At 35.6% G+C, this 19,858-nt stretch overlaps 1 protein-coding gene across 3 annotated transcripts; it reads right to left on the reverse strand.

Moving 5' to 3' along the window:
- Positions 1-355: 355 nt before the first annotated feature.
- Positions 356-4,923, reverse strand: LOC114382423 (serine/threonine-protein kinase ATM-like). Of its 3 annotated transcripts, none has more exons than XM_028341826.1 (4): positions 4,795-4,923; positions 3,955-3,993; positions 3,695-3,829; positions 356-2,767 (listed from the first exon to the last, which is right to left on the reverse strand). In XM_028341826.1, exons 2-4 carry the CDS (start codon positions 3,965-3,967, stop codon positions 636-638), a joined length of 2,280 nt encoding a protein of 759 aa, XP_028197627.1. In that variant the 5' UTR covers positions 3,968-3,993; positions 4,795-4,923; the 3' UTR covers positions 356-635. The 3 variants fall into 3 exon arrangements, with proteins under 3 accessions (XP_028197627.1, XP_028197629.1, XP_028197628.1); XM_028341828.1 differs by having other exon boundaries at positions 356-2,751; positions 4,795-4,911; XM_028341827.1 differs by lacking the exon at positions 4,795-4,923 and adding an exon at positions 4,550-4,768.
- Between the last annotated feature and the right edge of the window lie 14,935 nt (positions 4,924-19,858).

Consider the following 19,858-nt stretch of genomic DNA (forward strand, 5'->3'; position numbering starts at 1 on the left):
GCATCTTATGACCACGGCTGAGTACTAAAAGTCTCAGTATTAATTTTAATTTTCTCATGTCAGCTTATTATCTCATTCGTAAGAACACAATCACAATATATCTCACTTCAATATATCTTTGCTACTATAGTAAATTGTAAACCCCTGACCTTAATCCTTCAATAATTTGAGGAAAGACAATATAAAAATCTCACATGAATCAATAAAAACTAAAAGAAATCAATAAATAACTAATGCATCCAATGCTTAAGGACTAACATTTTTTTATTTTATTACTTTCAGGAACTAAATATGAATTTTTTTTATCATCAAGGACTAATATTCCTCAACTAAATTTCTCAATGACTAATTAGGATAATATTAAAACTTACCTCTTCCATTAATATATCATCAGAATATATACAAACGAAAGACTTGGCAAGACTCAATGATATTGAATCAAATGACATTGATGCATAAAATATCCTTGAGTCATTCAAATGAATTGTGCAGAAGTCAAAGAATTGGGAGGAAAGTCCACCAGTAGCCCAGTACAACCACTGAAAGAGGACTATAATATAAGCCCGAACTACTCTAATCTATTTAACTACTTCCATGATAAATTCAGACAGAAAAGCTTCTAATTAGACCACTATTTAGACCTTAGTCCTGGAATTCACCTTTCTCAGCAGGTTTTTAATTTCAGAATCCAGTTTGGCTCTCATGCGGGGGGAAAGACTACTCCCTGAATTCTCCAAGGTTGATGTCATCATCTGCAAGTTCTGCTTAATGAACTGAAGGGAAGGAGGTGTCTCACCAGGCATTGCCATGGACCCAGTTGGTGGGGTAGGGGTGACACCAGGCACTGCCATCGACCCAGTTGGCTGGGTTGGCATCACGCCAGGTATTGTTATGGACCCAATTGGTTGGGTAGGGGTAACACCAGGCATTGCCATAGACATGGTTGGTCGAGTAGAGGTCATCAAACCAGGCATTGCCATAAACCCAGTTGGTTGAGCAGTGGTCACAAGTTGCTCCACAGGTGGACAGGCTGCAGAAAGATGATGGAGCTTGAAATCAACGAGAGTACAACCAAAGGCAAATTTGTTGTTCTGCTCTATACTATGAAATGCAACTGCAGCATCTGCACTTCTTACAAAAACAACTTGAGCACTACCATTGTCTCTTAACAACTGAGTTTCAGACGCCTTCAAGGGACCAAACCGGCAAAACGTTGTCATTAAATCTTCTTTTGATGGGATGTAAGCTACAGGGGAAAATTTTAGGAGAAGACAGGTTCCAAGTGATTCTCCATTGCTATCCGGTCTATTGCAAGAAGTAGTTTTGGTAGATCTTGAACATACAGATACGCTTCTTGACTGCTCCAATTTAAATTCAGGTGAAACGAAATGTACAGTATCAAATTCTGTGCTGATTGAATTGCATTCAGCACCAGTACCGTTCAAATCAGGTATCTCTACAGCAACTTTAGTATTGAGAGGCTTTTCTGCTGCCTTCTCTATGCTATTCTTCAGCCCTGTTTTCCCTATAGCAAGTTTAGTATTGAGAGGCTTTTCTGCTGGCTTCTCCATGCTATTATTCAACCCTTTTTTCTCTACAGCAAGTTTAGTATTAAGATGCACTCCTGCTGCTTTCCCCATGCTATTGAGAGGCACTCCAACAGCAGGTTTAGTATTGAGATGCACTCGTGTTGCTTTCCCCATGCTATTCTTCAACCATGTTTTATTTACCATGACAGTACCAACCTCAGCCTTAGTACTTACCAACAAGCTATGATCAGTAATACTCCCAACATGTCCTTCTTGGGAAACATGTGACTCCAGATTTGAAGCTAATAAAACCAGTTCTTCCTTATTTTGACTTCTATTTCTCTCAGGAATATCGACAGGTATAGGTGGGGATGTAAACTGCAAATCTATTACTAGTGAACTGCAGTTAAGCCTTTTTGCATCTGCATACACTGAATTAATTTGAGCACTTTGATGCTCTTGTGCCTCTATCTTTTCCCTCTGTTTATGCACGGCCTTTCCTTCAGAAGCAAGGCAACACAGATTTTGTGAAGCTTGAGGAGTTGAGCTGTATTTGCTGCTGTTCCCAATTAAATTTATCTCAACATTTTGCGGTTGATGCACTGAAGTTACTTCTTCCACCTTCCTCTTTTGTTTCAGTTTTCTCCCAGGCTTCTGAGAGTCACTATTAGAAGTGCTTACATTCACATCTGATAGGCCAGAGAGTGATTTTCTCTTACACCTAACTGCATTTTCAATTTTATTGTTCTTTCTCTTCTTACTTTTGGTATCCAGTAAATCATTACACACAGATTTCCCCAGTTTTTCTTCTTTTTCATTAACCTGGGAAGTAGCAAGTTCAGCCTCATCATGGTAGTTTGATACTCTGTATCTGCAAAAGAACCGCTCAACTAAATCAAAACTCTTATTCCCAACTGGAAACATACAATCAACGGCAGTAGAATAAAGTCCTGAAAGTAGTTCTTCTGCAGATGAATTCATGAATTTGTTATGGCTGGACATAGTATTACAGCTGATGAACTTTTTGTACCAGCTATTTCGGAACCTCTTGCTACCCAATTTAGCATACGAAGAAGATCCATTTAAAGGATTAGTAGTGACACTTGAAGCCCCTGCTTTCTGAGAAGGACATGGTGTCTTCAAATCATCTGTTTCAGCTGGCAAATCCTTTTGTTTTGGTCCAATGTATGGGTAAGACAGGTACTTACTTTTTCTTCGATCTCTGGAATCAAAGCCAGCTATGAAGGGAAAAATATTGCACAAACAGATCAATAATTTGCAGCTAACCAATGGAAACCACAAGGTCATGCTTGTGTATTAACTATATTAAACAGTAGCCAATGAATTCACAAACATTCCGCAAATTATAAGATGAAGATGAAGATGAAGAAGCTACTAAGGATACCAGCATACTATGAAGCAACGTAAATAATACATAAACATAATCCCTCTTACACTTCTACTGTTCTACACATGAATCAAGCACCTATGGGGAAGTAATTGCATGGATTAATCTAACATCTATAAAAAAAATTCAGACATATGCCAAACAAGAATAAAAGACATACACCAAATGTCCACTTTGAAACATCATAGTTTCATGCTGATCAAATGATCATATATCAGAATCATAAAATCTATAGAAGATATCTAAGCTCCAAATTAAAGATGTGAGCACAAAATAATCTCACTCACAAATTTTACATTGGAAGGTATGCTAGGTGTAAAACTGTTTCTCAATGTAAACTAAGAAACCATTCCTCATTTTTCCCCTATTGGAGCTTATCTAACTGCAGGATGGATTGCTCAAATTTAAGCACAACTTGTATAAGAAAGTTGATTGTGAATAAAAAAAATTAGTATTTTAATGGTGAAAAGAATTAAATAAAAATATAAAAAAGGATAAAAATGTGGGTTGCCTAAAAGTGACGTGACACAGTGACATAGTGACATAGTGGGAACACCCATTTTGGACTCACTTAAGAGCCCAAAGTAGGTTGCTTACATCACCATTGGAGATGCTCTTAGTAATTTAAGAACCTATAAAAAGGTAGAAAACCAGATTTCCATACAGAACAAAACTACAAAAGGAAATATTCACAATCACCACACATAACATAACAGAGTGCATAAATGAGATTATAAGTTCAAAACCAATATCTTACAGCCTCCAAGCTTCTCCGGGGCTTCTTCAGTCACGATGGTGTCTTCAGTCATTTTTGTCTCATCAACAGAATTAGTGTCTTCTCTTCCTAAGGTCAAAACCACATCCATTGCCACTTTTGAATAAAATAAACTACCTAATACAACACATGCAAAGCAAAGACGCAAACAGGATTAGCAAACTACTTGCTAAGAAACAAAATTTGCAGGAAAATCAAATCAAGATTTTGAATGGCTTCCACATAACAGAAAAATCTCTTACCAATTCTCTCCATGAATCAATTTTGGCAGCCACTCATGCCTGCATGACAGAAAATTTTACTTACACTAATCCTCACACTAAAGGAAAGGGAAAAAAAGGTATATCTCATCAATTTAAGAGCCGACACCAATTATTCACAAAAGTAGATAACTGGCAACATACAAACAGTATTTTTAATATTTGCAATAAAACTCTAGATCTTTATGAAAAAAGATAAGAAATAGAAAAGAAAGTCACAAAAAATACTTTTAAACATTTGCAATAAATGATTTAGCGTAACAAGAACACTGCATGTAACTAGATTGACCAAAAAGATCAACGTAACCCCCTTTCAGCACATTTTTCAAGAAAATTAAAAAACAAACTCCGTTACATAAGTCTTCTTGAAAGAAAAAAAAAATTATCAACAACTTAAATTGCAAAACCTCAATCGTTACTAACACAACAATTTAATAAGTTTGTAACATCTGCACATACAAGAAAGAGAAGAAAGAAAGTCAAAGTTTATTTTTTAGACGAAAAATCGGGCATAGATAAGTTAAACCCTTTTCGTAGAAAATTCCATTGACCATAATAAACACCCCGCACATCTTACCAATTTGCTTCTTCAAATACAAAAAGGGTTTGAGCATTTTAAGGTTTGAAGGAATAGAATGATTTTCGAGGAATTGAATGGCGGAAAAGAAACAAATCGAGACACAAGACAAAGAACAAGACCGCAAATGTGAATCGTGAATTTTAAGGTTTTGAGGATTTTAAGGTTTGGAGAGAGAGAGCATTCTCTGAGTGAGAAATTACGAAGAAGAAGAGAAAAAAGGGAAAGGGGAAAAAGAGTGTTACCTGCTCTGAGTAACTGAGAAACAATGCGAGTGAGAGAGTGAGTGAACGGTAGAAAGTGCGGAATAGAAACAGTGAGAGAGGGATTTTTGTTGGTTACACTTAAAATTAGAGATTAGGGCTGCACCTTCTTTAGTACTTTATCTAGTAAATTGTATTTATCTAGGAGTGCTTATATATTATTATCTCTCAAGATATGATCTTATCCCTCGTTGATTCTAATTAAATGTAGGAGATGAGTTCTTTCTTTTTATTAATTTTAAATTTGAATTTGGGACACTTTAAGGAAAAAAAAAATAGTCATTGTTATAAATAATTTATTTGTGTGTGCTTTTATAATTTTTATTTATACTTTTAAATTTTCCGATTATCTTCTGTATCTATGTATTAAAAAAGAATATATATAATTTTCATTTTCTCTCAACTCTTTCTCTTCTTTACTTTTTCTTATATTTTCTATTTCGAGTTATATTTTATTTAACATGTTATTGACACTATTATCTTTATTTCATAGGTTATTGATAATTGGTATTACAACTTACAAGAAAAAATCATGTAAAGAATTTTATTAGAAAAAATTGTTCTTTTAAATTCATATTTTAAAGTTAGATTTTTTTTCTCTCTCTAATTTTGTTATTCATACTATGAGTTTGGTAAAATATTTATGTTCTATTTACATAATTGTGAATTTGATCATTTAAAAGTTTTGAATACTCTATCAAAGAAGAAAAAATTTAGAATAATTTTCTGACCCGAATGAGAAAATAATGCAAAAGTGAAAATGAAAAAAAAAATTCTTGCTCGAAGTGAGAAAATAATATCGCAATAGTTGAAACTCTGTCACGACCTACCCTTGAGCCCTGACCGGCACACAGACTATGACTTCCCTAATCTGGTCAGCCTATCCTATACACAACAACTTGTAAAAGAACACACAATATATAGATCTAGACAAATCCATATACATATATCTCGTTTCATCCATTTAATAACAAAGTTGATTATAAATACTAATCATCAAGCGTCTCAAAATATCATAAGCACATCTTCATCATGTCTATCAGAGAGAATCATTTAAATTTCAAAATACAGGAATTCTCTCTAAATCTCTTACTACCTTGGCCCCTATAGCTGTATTATACTGGAGTTACAACCAAAAATATCCATCAGACACAATGGGGACCTACCAAAAAGATAATCAAGTTCCTGGATGTGTCAGCAAATCTCAGGAAATCGGTTACTTCACTACTGTGTATTTGAGAAAAGAAATGAAATAAGGGGTAAGTAACAAGGACTTAATGAGAGCATAATATACTAAGCGGACAAGAAAGAGAGCACCATTTAACATGAGTCTTTCTATCCCAAGAGATGTTATAATGACATTAAATAAATAATGAACAAAAATACGCTTGCTTTTAGAAATCAATATACGCAAAGAATATAAATTTCAGAACTTCTCATAACCTGGTATCCAAAATAATTACTTTAAAATCAAGCATTCATTCTACTATGTGCACATAGACCACATTATCTCTTCGTTGTGGTGAAAAGTAATTATATAACTACGACATTTAGCTCGTAGGTTGCATTATCTCTTCGTTGCAGTGAACGGAACTTATAAATATACTATGAGTAATTGGCTCATAGGCTACACTATCTCTTCGTTGTAACAAACGACATATATTATTATACTATGAGAAATCAACTTATAGGCTACATTATCTATTCGTTGTAGCAAACAACAATATAATTATACTATGAGAATTCAACTCATAGGCTACATTATCTCTTCGTTGTAGCAAACAGAAATATAATTATACTATGAGAATTCAACTCATAGGCTACATTATCTCTTCGTTGTAGCAAACGGAAATATAATTATACTATGAGAATTCAACTCGTAGGCTACATTATCTCTTCGTTGTAGCAAACGGCAATATAATTATACTATGAAAATTCAACTCAAACTATATTATCTCTTCGTTGTAGCAAACGGAAATATAATTATATTATGAGAATTCAACTCATAAACTACGTTATCTCTTCGTTGTAGCAAACGGCAATATAATTATACTATGAGAATTCAACTCATAGGCTACATTATCTCTTCGTTATAGCAAACGACAATATAATTATACTATGAGAATTCAACTCATACATTATCTCTTCGTTGTAGCAAACGGAAATATCATTCATGAACTCACCATAAATAAAATTAAACAAACAATTCAACATTCATCCTCATGTATATCATCAAAATCTCAAAATAAATTTCAAAGCTCACAAAAAAAAAATATATTCTGAAGTAAACCTGCTTCTCCAAGATGAACTTTAAAAACATCGCTAAGTATATTAGCTACTCACCTAAACGACGCAATCAACGTCTTCCACTGCTGTTAGGAAGGTTAACCTCCGCATTTTCCATAGGATCTAAGCATTTAAAATAATAGAACAAGGGATTAGACAAAATTCCCAATTTTAGCAAACCTAGGGTTTTGAGAAAACCACAATAATCATTAATACTTAGCTTCTAACCCTTTTTCACCCAACCCATAACTAATCAGTGTTATAACATACTCATCTAACACAATGGGTTATTAAATTTTACATTAAAGAAGTCAAATAGAAAAACCAAGGAAATGGGTAGTGTTTTCCGTTTTCTCCAGCCACCTTCTTGTGTGTAGAAAGACACAAGGATACAAAAGCTTGAAAATTTCGGAATAATGGAATGAGATGAGTGAAAGATTGAGAGATAAGGTTTTGGGAAAAAAGAGATAGGGTTAAGAGGGGGTGGACTGCTGCAAGAAGAAAAAGAAGCTCTGGAAATGGGGGAGGGGGTCTCGGGGTCCAAAACTGGAGCGGGGGTGGTCTCGGGTAAATTAAAAGGGGGGGGGGGGTGTATTAGTTTATTATTATATTATTATTTTTCTTTTTCTCCCCTTTTAGTTAAACGGGGCGTTTCAGAAACCTATAGATTTTATTACAATTTGATCTTACGAAAGAGAAAGTCATATTCTTTTGAATTCACATTAAGGCAAGACTATTCTTTTCTCCCTAATCATATTATTGATAACTATGATGTGGACGGTTATATTGTTCACATAAATGTAAATTTTATTTAGATATAATGTGTCTTGAAGACACTATCACATAAAAAAATTTAAAAATATTTTTTGTAAAAAAGCCTGAAGACCTTATCAAAGAAAGAAATTTAAATATTTTTTTCTCCCACTAGAAGTGGAAAAACAATGCAAAAATTGAAAAAGGGAGAATTTTCGTTCTTGAAGAATGAGAATAAAAAAGATTGATTCTTTCTCATTAGAAATGAGAAAATATTGCAAAAAGTAAAAAAGAAAGAATTTTTAATTCTTGAAAAAACAAGGACAGGCAAAATTGATTCTTTCTCACTAGAAGTGGAAAAATGTGTAAGAAAAAAAAATTGATTCTCGAAGAATGTGACATTTAGCTGTTTACTAAAATATCAATTTGTGTATATTAATTTATTTCCATTTCTACATGATATCCTAACATGATTAGTTTGGCCTATAGTATTTCTATATGGGCATTTGAATCACATAATATATGGGCATTTGAATCACATAATATAAGGTAATATGTTATTATTAATATTTTATCTGTTTGATATATGCTCTAATTTAGGTAATTACATTTGATAAATAGTATTAGAATATTACATATGATTATTGGATATATGCAATCTAAATAATTATATACATATTAATTAATAATTTTAAAATAGAAAGCAAAGATAATTGCTTATGATATTTATTATCATATTTATATTGATTAATATTATTATTGTGGGTGAACATATTATGCGTATGTACACATCAAAAAAATATATTATATATATGTTATATTGTGAATATGTATATGTAACATTCATAATTACTAGTTGATTGATATTGTGTGGAAAAAAAATCCAGGAATAAGAATATCAAGGAATAACAACTTTAAAAATATTTGAAGTTTTGTCTAAAGTGGATGTTGCAAATATATATTTTTATCAAATAATTATTTGAATAGTTTATTTCTATTATATAACTTTTATTCATTATTGTTATAAATCAATCAACATTGATTACTCATCATTTAAATGTTTTATAAGATTACTTTTGGATTATTTTATCATCACACTTATTCTCACATTATGATTTGATTCATGTTTTTGTTTGAAGATATATTATTTCACTTAAAAGATTTGTAAATTTAAGGAACCAATAATGTATGTATGTATATATGAATTTCATATACGTATTTCTAAACTATTTTATTAAAGAATAAATTATAATTTTGATTTTCCTATAATTTCATATACGCAATTTTGGTACAAGTTATTATTTTGTATGTATCATTAGTCAAGAGTTATTATTTTTTTCTCAAATTATAAAAAAACTTATAAATTAAAAAAATATTTAATATATAAATCTTATTGTATGTGGTGTGCCTTTTATGGTGAACAATACCAAGAAAAATAATTTAAAAAATAGTTCGAGATATATTTTGTATGTCTCGCTAATAGTATAATGACTTACAAGGTAAGAAGTCAATGTTAAATTTGTATTGCATGTTTATCAGTACAATTGAAAAACATACTATTATAACTCGCAACCATGTGAATCATTTAGATATTTCATGGTTTTAATTAATGCATCAACTAAATGGTCACATGTTTCATTGCTAACTTGCAACCAAATATTTGTATATTGTTGGCTCAATAAATCCAAGTTAGAGCTCATTTTCAAATTATCCAATTAAAAGATTTTTTCTTGATAATGGTTGATGAAGCTCCATTTGGAGCTTGTAGGCCTTGGATCTTCTTCATCAATGGAGTCCTTTGCTTCTTGAAGCTCAATGGCAGCGGAAGGGAGAAGGAAGAAAGATGATTGGAGATGCCACTTCAAAGAGAAAATGAGTCAAGAAGAAGCTCACCACCATAGGAAGCCATGGATAAGAGCTTGAAGGTAGGAGATGAGTGGAGGGAGAGGAAGAGAAGGAGCATGAAATTTTGTGCCTCAAATGAGGTCTGAACTTTGAAGTGTAATTCTCAAATGATCAAAGTTGAAAAAATGCACACACATAGTCTCTATTTATAGCCTAAGTGTCACACAAAATTGGAGGGAAATTTGAATTTCTATTCAAATTTCACTTGAATTTGAAATTGAATTTGTGGAGCCAGAATTTCACTAATTCTGATTAGTAAATTTTAGCTATGTTTGAGCCCACTAATCCAAGATCAAGTCCAAGATTCTCTACTAAGTGTGCTTAGATGTCATGAGGCTTGTAAAGCATGAAGGACATGCACAAAGTGTGACTATATGATGTGGCAATGGGGTGTAGCAATCAAATGCTCACCTCCCCCTTTAAAATTTAATTGGATTGGGCTTCTCCCAATTCAATTAAATTTATTTCCCAACACACACATCAAATATTCACGTAATGCATGTGAAATTACAAAACTACCCTTAATGGTGTTGTTACAACTTGTATGAAATTTTTTATACTTAATCACTCTAGTAGATATGAGTACTTTTGAGTGGATATGAGTACTTTTGCTACTTAATCACTCTTGTTACAACTTGTCCAAGATTCTCCACTTATTCACCTATAGTGGATATGAGTACTTTTGATACTTAATCACTCTAGTAGCACATGAAGGACTTAGTTTACATCTAATGGATGTTGTTACAACTTGTATGAAATTTTCCTAAGAATCTAAGGCTGATGAGGATTTGGCAGATTTGACATAATGACTCCTCCTAATTTTGTTTAAATTTTCAATCCATGTGGATAGGGCATTCAAAGATTCTTTCTGAGCACGCTCGAGTTGCCTTCTCTTCTCGAGTGAACCCTTTAATTCTTGTACAATCTGACGAGCAGAAAGATAAAGGAAATCCTAGTTTTGTTCATTGGTCTCTTTGTTTTTTCGAAGCTCAACTAGCTTCTCTCAAACAACTTTGAATTCGTCTTGGATTGGTTTAAGTTTGGCCAAAAGATCTTCCTCTTTCTTGACCCAATCATGTTTAGATTTTTTAACCTCATGATATGACCTTTGTTTATAGCCTAAGTGTCACACAAAATTGGAGGGAAATTTGAATTTCTATTCAAATTTCACTTGAATTTGAACTTGAATTTGTGGAGCCAAATTTTGGAGCCAAAATTTCACTAATTATGATTAGTGAATTTTAGTTATGGTTCAACCCACTAATCCAAGATCAAGTCCAACATTCTCCACTAAGTGTGATTAGGTGTCATGAGGCATGTAAAGCATGAAGAACATGCACAAAGTGTGATTATATGATGTGACAATGGGGTGTAGCAATCAAATGCTCATCTCCCCCTCTAAAATTTAATTGGATTGGGATTCAACTAATTCAATTAAATTTATTTCCCTACACACACATCAAATATTCACTTAATGCATGTGAAATTACAAAACCCCTAATACAAAAACTATTCTAGGTGCCCTAAAATACAAAGACTAAAAAATTATACATTTCTAGGGTACCCTACCTACATTATGGAGCCCTAAATACAAGGCTAAAAAATAATGAAACCTTAATCTAATATGTACAAAGATAGGTGGGCTCATACTTAGCCCATGGGCCCGAAATCTACCCTAAGGCTCATGAGAACCCTAAGGCCTTCTCTCGCATCTCTGACCCAATATTCTTGGAGTCTTCTATCTAATTCCCTTGGGGGGTAGGATTGCATCAACAAGGGTACAAAGATTAACCCAATCCTTTAAAAAAACTAATCAATCGTTGCGTAAGGCGCAAGAGTAACAAGAGAAATGACAAAGGAAATTATCCACGATCACAATTCTGTAGCGCCTCAGCTTTACTTCTCTTCTCCTTTTTCTTCTGTGTTTTTTCCTTTGTTTTCTTTTTCTGAACCCCTTAAACTCTCCCCCTACATGGCTATTTAAAGAAAAAGTCATTTGGATGGGCGAGCTGTGGGCGAGCTGGAGCTTGCCCTGGTGAGTAGCTTGCTTAGGGTCAGAAACCTCTAGGAAATGACCATTTTGCCCCTTCCTTGTGGCTTTTGTTTCTGGAACTGACAAACAACCTGTGCGACCCCTTGGCCTTACGCTATAACCGGTGCCAAACATCGTAATTCAATTAGCAATATCAAAACATCATATCCGAATGATAAAAACATTATACTCGAATGAAATTAGGGTCTGAAAGTTGCCCCTATTTACTTATCTTTTGTTGAAAATAATAGATAAGTAAAAATAATGACACTAATTTCATTTGAGCGATCTGGCTATTCAAAACCGGACGCCAGAGAAAACAAAAAAAGAAACCAAAAAAACAAAAGGACATTAAAGTCCTGTAACACCAAACAGAGGACCTTGAAATCCTATAAAACATAAAATGGTGGACATTGGAGTCCTATAGGACATAAAAGCAGAGGACATTGATATTGAAGTCTTTGAAAAGCATAAAATTAGAAGACATTGAAGTCTTGTAAAGCATAAAACAGAAGACATTGAAATCTTTGAAAAGCATAAAGACAAAGGACATTGAGTCCTATGGAAAGATAAAGACAGAGGGCATTGAGTCCCATGGAAGATAAAGACAAAGGACATTGAGTCCCATGGAAGATAAAGACAGAGGACATTGAGTCTTATGAAAACATAAAGACAGAGGATGTTAAGTCTTATGAAAACATAAAGACAGAGGATGTTGAGTCCTATGAAAACATAAAGATAGAGGACGTTGAGTCCTATGAAAACATAAAGACAGAGGACGTTGAGTCCAAGGAAACATAAAGGTAGAGGATGTTGAGTCCAAGGAAACATAAAGGTAGAAGACGTTGAGTCCTATGAAACATAAAGGCGAGGACATTGAGTCTTTGAAAGGGTCACTCATATAAGAAGGCAAGATGTTGACTCTTTGAAAGGGTCACTCATCCCAAACTCAAAAGATAGGACATTGGATTTTGGAAACTGACATATAAAGAAAAATCTATGCACTTATAGCCTGATATGGTGCATGAGTTATGGAATGCAGAGGGGTGCAAATTTCGTCTTGAAATGCAGTAAAATGTAGGCTTTGTATCAAGCAATGCAATGCAAAAGATTTTGAATCATGAAAATGATGCAATGCTCATGACATTCTTTCCCTCTTTGTTGATTTTTTTTGCTTTTTTTTTTTTGTGAAAAACACAAATTGACTGTCGCTTTCTGAAATACGTGATAATTCATGCAATCTCATCCTATCTTTTGCAAATCCCTTCGGAGACTCCCTCAGAGTGTATATTTTGTTTGACTTAATCACTTGACAATTTTGGATGACGGCAGTGGAGCCATTTGACTTTTTAATCAATCAACTGAAATATTGATCCTAGGGTTCGTCCCTTTTTGTTTAAAAACTTTGATTATTCTGCACAACAAGAAAATATAAGGCTTTGGGACTGATTGCATGCGCCATTGAAGGATGGCAATTGATTGTTATACTTTGGTATATGACCAAGTGAAACTTTCTTGATTTAAGGTCATAAAGTGGTGCCAAGGGTCTGTCGATCCCATTGAAACTTGATAACATGGGCTAATCACGAAAGAATTTATATAAGAAGGCTACCCTTGGATTTCAAAGGAATTCTAAGGAGTTTGCATGAGAGACTAACATTAGATGTACCCTACTATCACAATTGTCTTTGGGTATCTCCCATGAGCTCCTGGTCGAATGAGTTTTCTTCTCAAACGTGCAAGTGCAAACCTCGGGGTTTTTTTGGCAATCACAAGCGTGTGTGGGTTCTATTCCAAAATCCTAACTCAAAAGCAAAATTAGTCTTTCCTTGATCCACATGAACTTTATTGGGCTTGTAACGTGGTCAGGGGTAAGAAGGCAATGAAAGAAAGGATTAGAGAGGCTCAAAGAGTGTTTAAGGGTTATATTGAGTACGAACCTCGAGAGCGTTGCTTGTACTTTTATTCATTTAAACTTTTTAGGTTAGGCTTTACTTCATTTGTCTTATACATTAATCCTTATTGCACTTTTGTGCCTTGTAAAATTTGGAGGACTCTTGTCTTCTCTTTTTCTCTTCTTTTTTTTTGCTTCCCTCGCCTTTGGCGGATTTGCTTTCTGCCCCCCATTTTTTTACATCATTGTTTCCCAACCTAAAGCTTGGTAAACCTCATGCATGTGTTGTTTGCATTTCTCTTTTTGCCAGTTTAGTGGTGGTTCCTACTTAGGGTTTTTTGTTGTTGTTGTTGTTGTTGTTGTTTTTAAAAGAAAAGAAACATGATTTGGCTCGGGAGGGGTAACAAGGGATAAATTAGTGTTTGGGATGAATAAACACGGCCATTTGTCATTTCAAATCTTGACTAGAGACTTTTACAGTTTGGATTTTGGAACAAAACCTTTGATAACACACCCCTGATTGTTTTTCCTTTTTTATTTCCTTAATTTTGGCCTAGGCCACCCTTTTGGGTTTTCAACCTATTGGGTGAGGACTTCTTATCTACCCCTAGGTTCGCTTGAAGCTTATGCATGGTGCCTGCATTGCCCCAGTGTAGGGTTCAGAGGTATATGTTGTTGTCGTTTATCATGACCTTGTAGCAAGAAGAAACAAAAGAAACTATGCAGGTTCTTGAAAAAGAATTTTCAAGGACAAGAAATATTTAAAGGATTTTCAATTGACAGATTAAGTTAAATGACTCTTGTTCTTCACAACTCATTTTTTCTCTCGAGAAAGACAACTTTTAAGAATGATAAGATGAGGTCACATGAATGTCTATACTTCTTATTTTTGATTCGGAAACACAGTCAATCAAATGTTTATTCAGCTTTACTCATCACTTACGACACCCCCACCAAACGTGTAGAATGTGCAATTTTTGATTGGGCGGACTTGGAGATCAACTCAAGAGCATAGGTCACTTGAGCAAACAAACCAATGGCGTACATTCACATTCCAGTAAGTTAAATAAGCAAAGATATAATTATGAGAGAATGAAAGACAACAACATCAAATTCATCCATATTAATTGTGACTGTTGTTTACAATAATAGCATAAACCTGAAAATCCTAATGAGTCATTGGAAACATCTAACAACAACCTTCAAATTTCCCCAAACATCATGCATAGTATCACTTGACGACATCAGAATTCACAAGCGATTCTTCTTCTCAAATCTCAGCCAGCCTGTATCGATCAGACTTTGCACCTTATGTTTTAGGGTCATACAATGCTCAATGGAATGCCCTGGAACTCCCCCATGATAAGCACATGTCACATTGGAATTGTATCCTCTAGGAAATTGAGGTTGAGGAATATTTGATGGGCTTATGACTACCATTGCATTATCGAACAGATACGAGAGTAAGTTAGTATACAAGATTGAAATTAGGGTGAATTCTACAAGCTTCTTTTCTGGAAAGCTCCTTCTCTGGTTGGTGTTTTGATTGGTATTAGGGGTGGTGTTTGGTCTTGGATGTGCAGTTGGTGGATTTTATGGCTGATCTAGGGGTGGCCTTTGTGGATGATTGAGCGTTCTTGGTTGGTAGGATGGTGAGTAATGGGAAGGACTAATATTGGCTGAGTATTGATATTGTTGGGGAGGATATTAGTACATGGGATTTAAAGGGGCTAGTGGGAAATTTGGCCATGTAGGAACAACAATCACAACATTGGTTTCTCCCTCCTTCTTATTCCCTCCACTCATCCCAAGTCTTTTATTATTATAACTCGCATTAGCAGCATAATCAAATTTCCCTATTCTCTGACCCACTTCGATCCTTTCGCCAACAAACAATAAATATGCAAAACTTGAAGGCATGTAACCTACCATCTTCTCATAGTAAAACACCGGCAATGTGTCCACTATCATTGTTATCACTCTCTCTCCATCATCGGGGGCCCTACTTGAGCTGCCAGATCTTTCCACCTTTGAGCGTATTCTTTGAAAGATTCATTGTCTTTCTTGCACATATTCTATAGTTGCATTCTATCTAGAGCAACATCAAAGTTATACTGATACTGCCTAATGAAAGCAGTCATTAGGTTCTTCCAGGAATGCACCAAGGAAGGTTTCAGGTTAGTATACCAAGTAATAGCTGCCCTAGCAAGACTCTCCTGGAAGAAATGCATCAACAACTTTTCATCTTTTGCATACGCGCCCATCTTCCTACAATACATTTTCAGATGATTCTTTGGGCAAGTGGTTCCCTTGTACTTATCAAAATCTGACACCTTGAACTTTGGAGGAATAACCATGTTGAGTACCAAGCACAAGTCTGCTATGTCAGCAAAGGCATAATTTCCTCCTCCTTCAATGGCCCTCAGCCTTTCCTCTATGTGATCAAAGTATTTCCTTCTCAACTATAGCAGGAGGCCCTCCTCCCATCGCAAAATGTAAGGGTTGGGGTGGTGATTGATACTGAGGCCCCTTGGAGTGTTTGGCACGGGGACACTAGAAAAGGAATGCCTTTTAGTGGAATATTCGGGGTGGGGCCCGAAATCAGCCAGAGTGTGGTCTTGGGGAGCTTCATGTGTTTCCCTTATGGGTTGAGAAACATGGGCATGATCAGGTTGGGGTTGTTGATTCTCAATGAGTATGGGTGCAAAATTGTTGACATTCTCACTAGAGCGTATACAACATTAGGTGGTGTATAATTGGGAGGCAAACCATATGGTGGAAGGGAATGCTTGCTTTGAACCTGGACATAATGAGGCCCGAGGCCCACATGCATTTTCTGCTGCCTCACCTCTTTGACCTACTACATCTGAGACTGGATGACCCACTTGATTGAAACCGGACAGGTGAATTGGGTCCATCTTAGTAGCAGTACTCGCAACAAAAATTGTAGTAGTGTTAACCTCCATCATCTTCCTTATGCTCATCATTACTTCCATCATCATTGTCATCTGCTCCTTCATGGCCTCTATGTTGGCCTTCATCTGTTCATGTACCTCTTCTATCTCACTCATTATTCTGGCCTTGGCACGCATCTGGTAATGGTGTTGTAAAGCGTGATCTTTCTCTTTGATTACAATGATTATGATTCGAATTCAAGGAAATAATGCAATGAGCAATGCAACCAATATGGAAAGACAAACAAGCATGAATGCATGTGAATGATACGTTGCTGAAGTATTGTGAATTTTACATAGGATATTCAGTAGAACATAGGGTCGAATCAATTCTAATTTCATTAAAAAAAACATTGTTCATCTCGTCAAAGTCAAAAAGAAACTAGAAATAAAACATGGACACATCAGCGATTCCTAATTATGTGGGTCATTAGTTCGACCATGTGTTGGCAGTAATTGAAAAGACTATGAACTTCATCGGGAGTAGAGTATGTGTTAGCCACCGTCTTGGCTTTGGCTAACAGCTTTGGAAGCTCTTGACTTTCATTCAGAGTGAGAGCAAACCCATCCATCCACTTCATGCCTTCTTCATGCAATAACTCTCACCTCTTCCCTTGCCTCTCTTTCAACCTGCAAGGCTGACACCTTCGCCTGTTCATCTCTCAGCACCTGCCTATGACTAGCAGCTAGGTTCACCTTTTCTTTATATTGATCAATGATTATCAACATATTCTTTTCTGTCTTGCTCAATTGCTCTTTCAAACTTTCATTTGACCTCTGACAATTCCTTAGCTCATCCTTTAACATTACATTCTCCATCGTTGATTTATCTCTCTCGGCCTTTCTAAGCTTGAGTTCATTACTACTACCTAACAAAGCCCCTTGGGACTTGTTTCTATTTGACTCTTCCTTTTTGGCTTTCTTCGTTTCCTACTCTAACGCTTGCACCATGGACATGTTGATATCTTTCAGCCTATCACATTCTTTCCTAACTCTAGTGACAACCACTTTCAGCTTCTCTTTCGCCACTTTTGTCTTTTCCAACTCTGCCTTCAAGACTTACACCTCTTCACTTTCCTCGAACACCTTTGTCTTTTTTCCATTTAGACCCTCTAGCTTTTTGACCCAAGCAATCCCTTGCACTCTAGATTTCAGCCATTTGTGATAACCACCTATGACATCATTGCTTCTTCCTCTAAGCTCCTTATCTTTTCTTTCCACTTTATTCCATGCCTTACGGATCTTTTGAAGTATCTATGTATTAGCTTCATTGAATCCTTATGCGATGAAAGACATGATGGTTTCCTCTGATGGCACACCTCTCATAGGATACCCTAAGTGTCTTATGGCCAACATAGGGTTATAATTAATGCAACCCCTCATCCCTATCAAAGGGACATTTAAAAATCCTTCACATGAGCACAATACTCCTATCACCCCTTCTTTCCACTGTGGGAACCAACTAATGGATGACCCCGTCACATCTGCCAAGAGCTCTTCCCAAACACATGCGATGACCTTGTAAAGGATAGACAAATCTACTTTCGTAATTAAGGACGTGGGATACCAACCATGCATAAAAAGCAGGCGTACAACAGACAATTCTCACACTACTCTTCTCACATCTTAAGTCGAATGTATCATACACATCTACCAACACAGTAATGACTGGGCTTTCCTTGTTGTGGTGATAAGCAAGAAAGACGTCAATCGCTGCTAGATCTACAAGTTCGTCTATATTCGGAAATAGTACCACCCCGAACACTAGTAGTGATAATAATCCATGAATGATACCCACCCTCCTTGGCTTGCCAGGGTTTCGGCCTTCTCTTCTAAGCACTTCCTTGGTACTCCCACTACTCCATTCCTACTCTGCTATACTTGATCTAACTCTCATTCTGAGATCTTGATTACTCCTGCCACTTTCGCCATAGAAGGGTAGTACCAGAAAAGAGGTATGGCTTCCTTCCTCTTATTGGGCACCCTAAGATCCCCTCAAACTCTTCTAAGGTCGGTGCCAACTGAAAGTCCCAAAAAGTGAAGCATTTGAGCGTTTGGTCATAGTATTGGGTAAGAGTTGCAATGACTTCAATTGGCACTTCTATCATTGCCAGATCCTAAATCTTTCCATATACCTTATTGAAAGACTGACGTTGAACCTGATCCATCCATTCCAACTTTCGCAAGCTGGCTACTTCTAGATTTTTGACCTTGACTTGACAAACCTTTTCTTAAAATAATGTGCTTGGTTCGACCCCATGTTCGCAAGAATAGAAATTTGATTGCCAATACTTTAGCACCCTATCATAGAGGAGATATGATGAATGATTTGAGCATAGTTATGCTATGCATGACAAACATATTTAGTAAACTGACACAAGATGCCCGAAAGACCACCATTTCTTATTAACAAATGCATTAGGTACCATGTTCATGTGATTTTCAATCACCTTCGGGAGAAAGAATTGTATAACCCCAACATGGTTTGTTTATAGCCATTACCATGGTACCCAACACATGAAACTAAAAACGCATTGTAAACTTTCACACTTCATTGTGACTTTTGGCGAGGAAGAAGGGGATGCAAGGCATAAGCAACTATATGGCATGATTATGCATAACATGTGAATGATGATAACCGGATGTATACAATTGGATGAACAAAAACATGCTAAATGAATATGCATGACAATGCAATGCATGATATAATAAATGATATATGCAGGAATGATATTTCCATTGTGATGCCAAGCATGATGCAATCAAGGAAATCAAACATGATGAGTTTGCTCTGTGTCCCTAATTCAGGAACCTAATAGAAAGATCCAAAAGTCCACTGTCTAGTGACAACTCCCAAGGGTATTTTCATGTAACCTTACTGGCCTCTAGAGATATCATCCTCTTAGGTAATACATTGTGGCAATAGGGACTATCAGTGATAATGCATCACTAAAAGAGGAAAACTCTAAATAAGGTTTCATTATTATCAAGCGAGCAGAGACCCAACATGATCACAGATCGACCTCCACTCCCTTATGGCTAATACAGACCCAGGGCCCAATATCTCAACGTGTGTGCAAAAAGGTGTAGGTGTCATGTGTGAACGGAGTAACCTAAGAATTACCCAACCATACCTGCCAAACAAACAAAAAATTCCCAGGCAAATACAACAAGTACATCTCATATCATCTACCTCAGGATTCAATGACATAATTTATTTCT

This window comes from Glycine soja, chromosome 13, assembly GCF_004193775.1.
Source record: "Glycine soja cultivar W05 chromosome 13, ASM419377v2, whole genome shotgun sequence".
NCBI lineage: Eukaryota > Viridiplantae > Streptophyta > Magnoliopsida > Fabales > Fabaceae > Glycine > Glycine soja.

Excerpts from the sequence above, each read along its gene's own strand:
- LOC114382423 (XM_028341826.1), bottom strand. Across the intron at positions 2,768-3,694 it reads CCCGGAGAAGCTTGGAGGCT|CTGGCTTTGATTCCAGAGAT; the intron begins GTAAGATATTGG and ends TTCCCTTCATAG.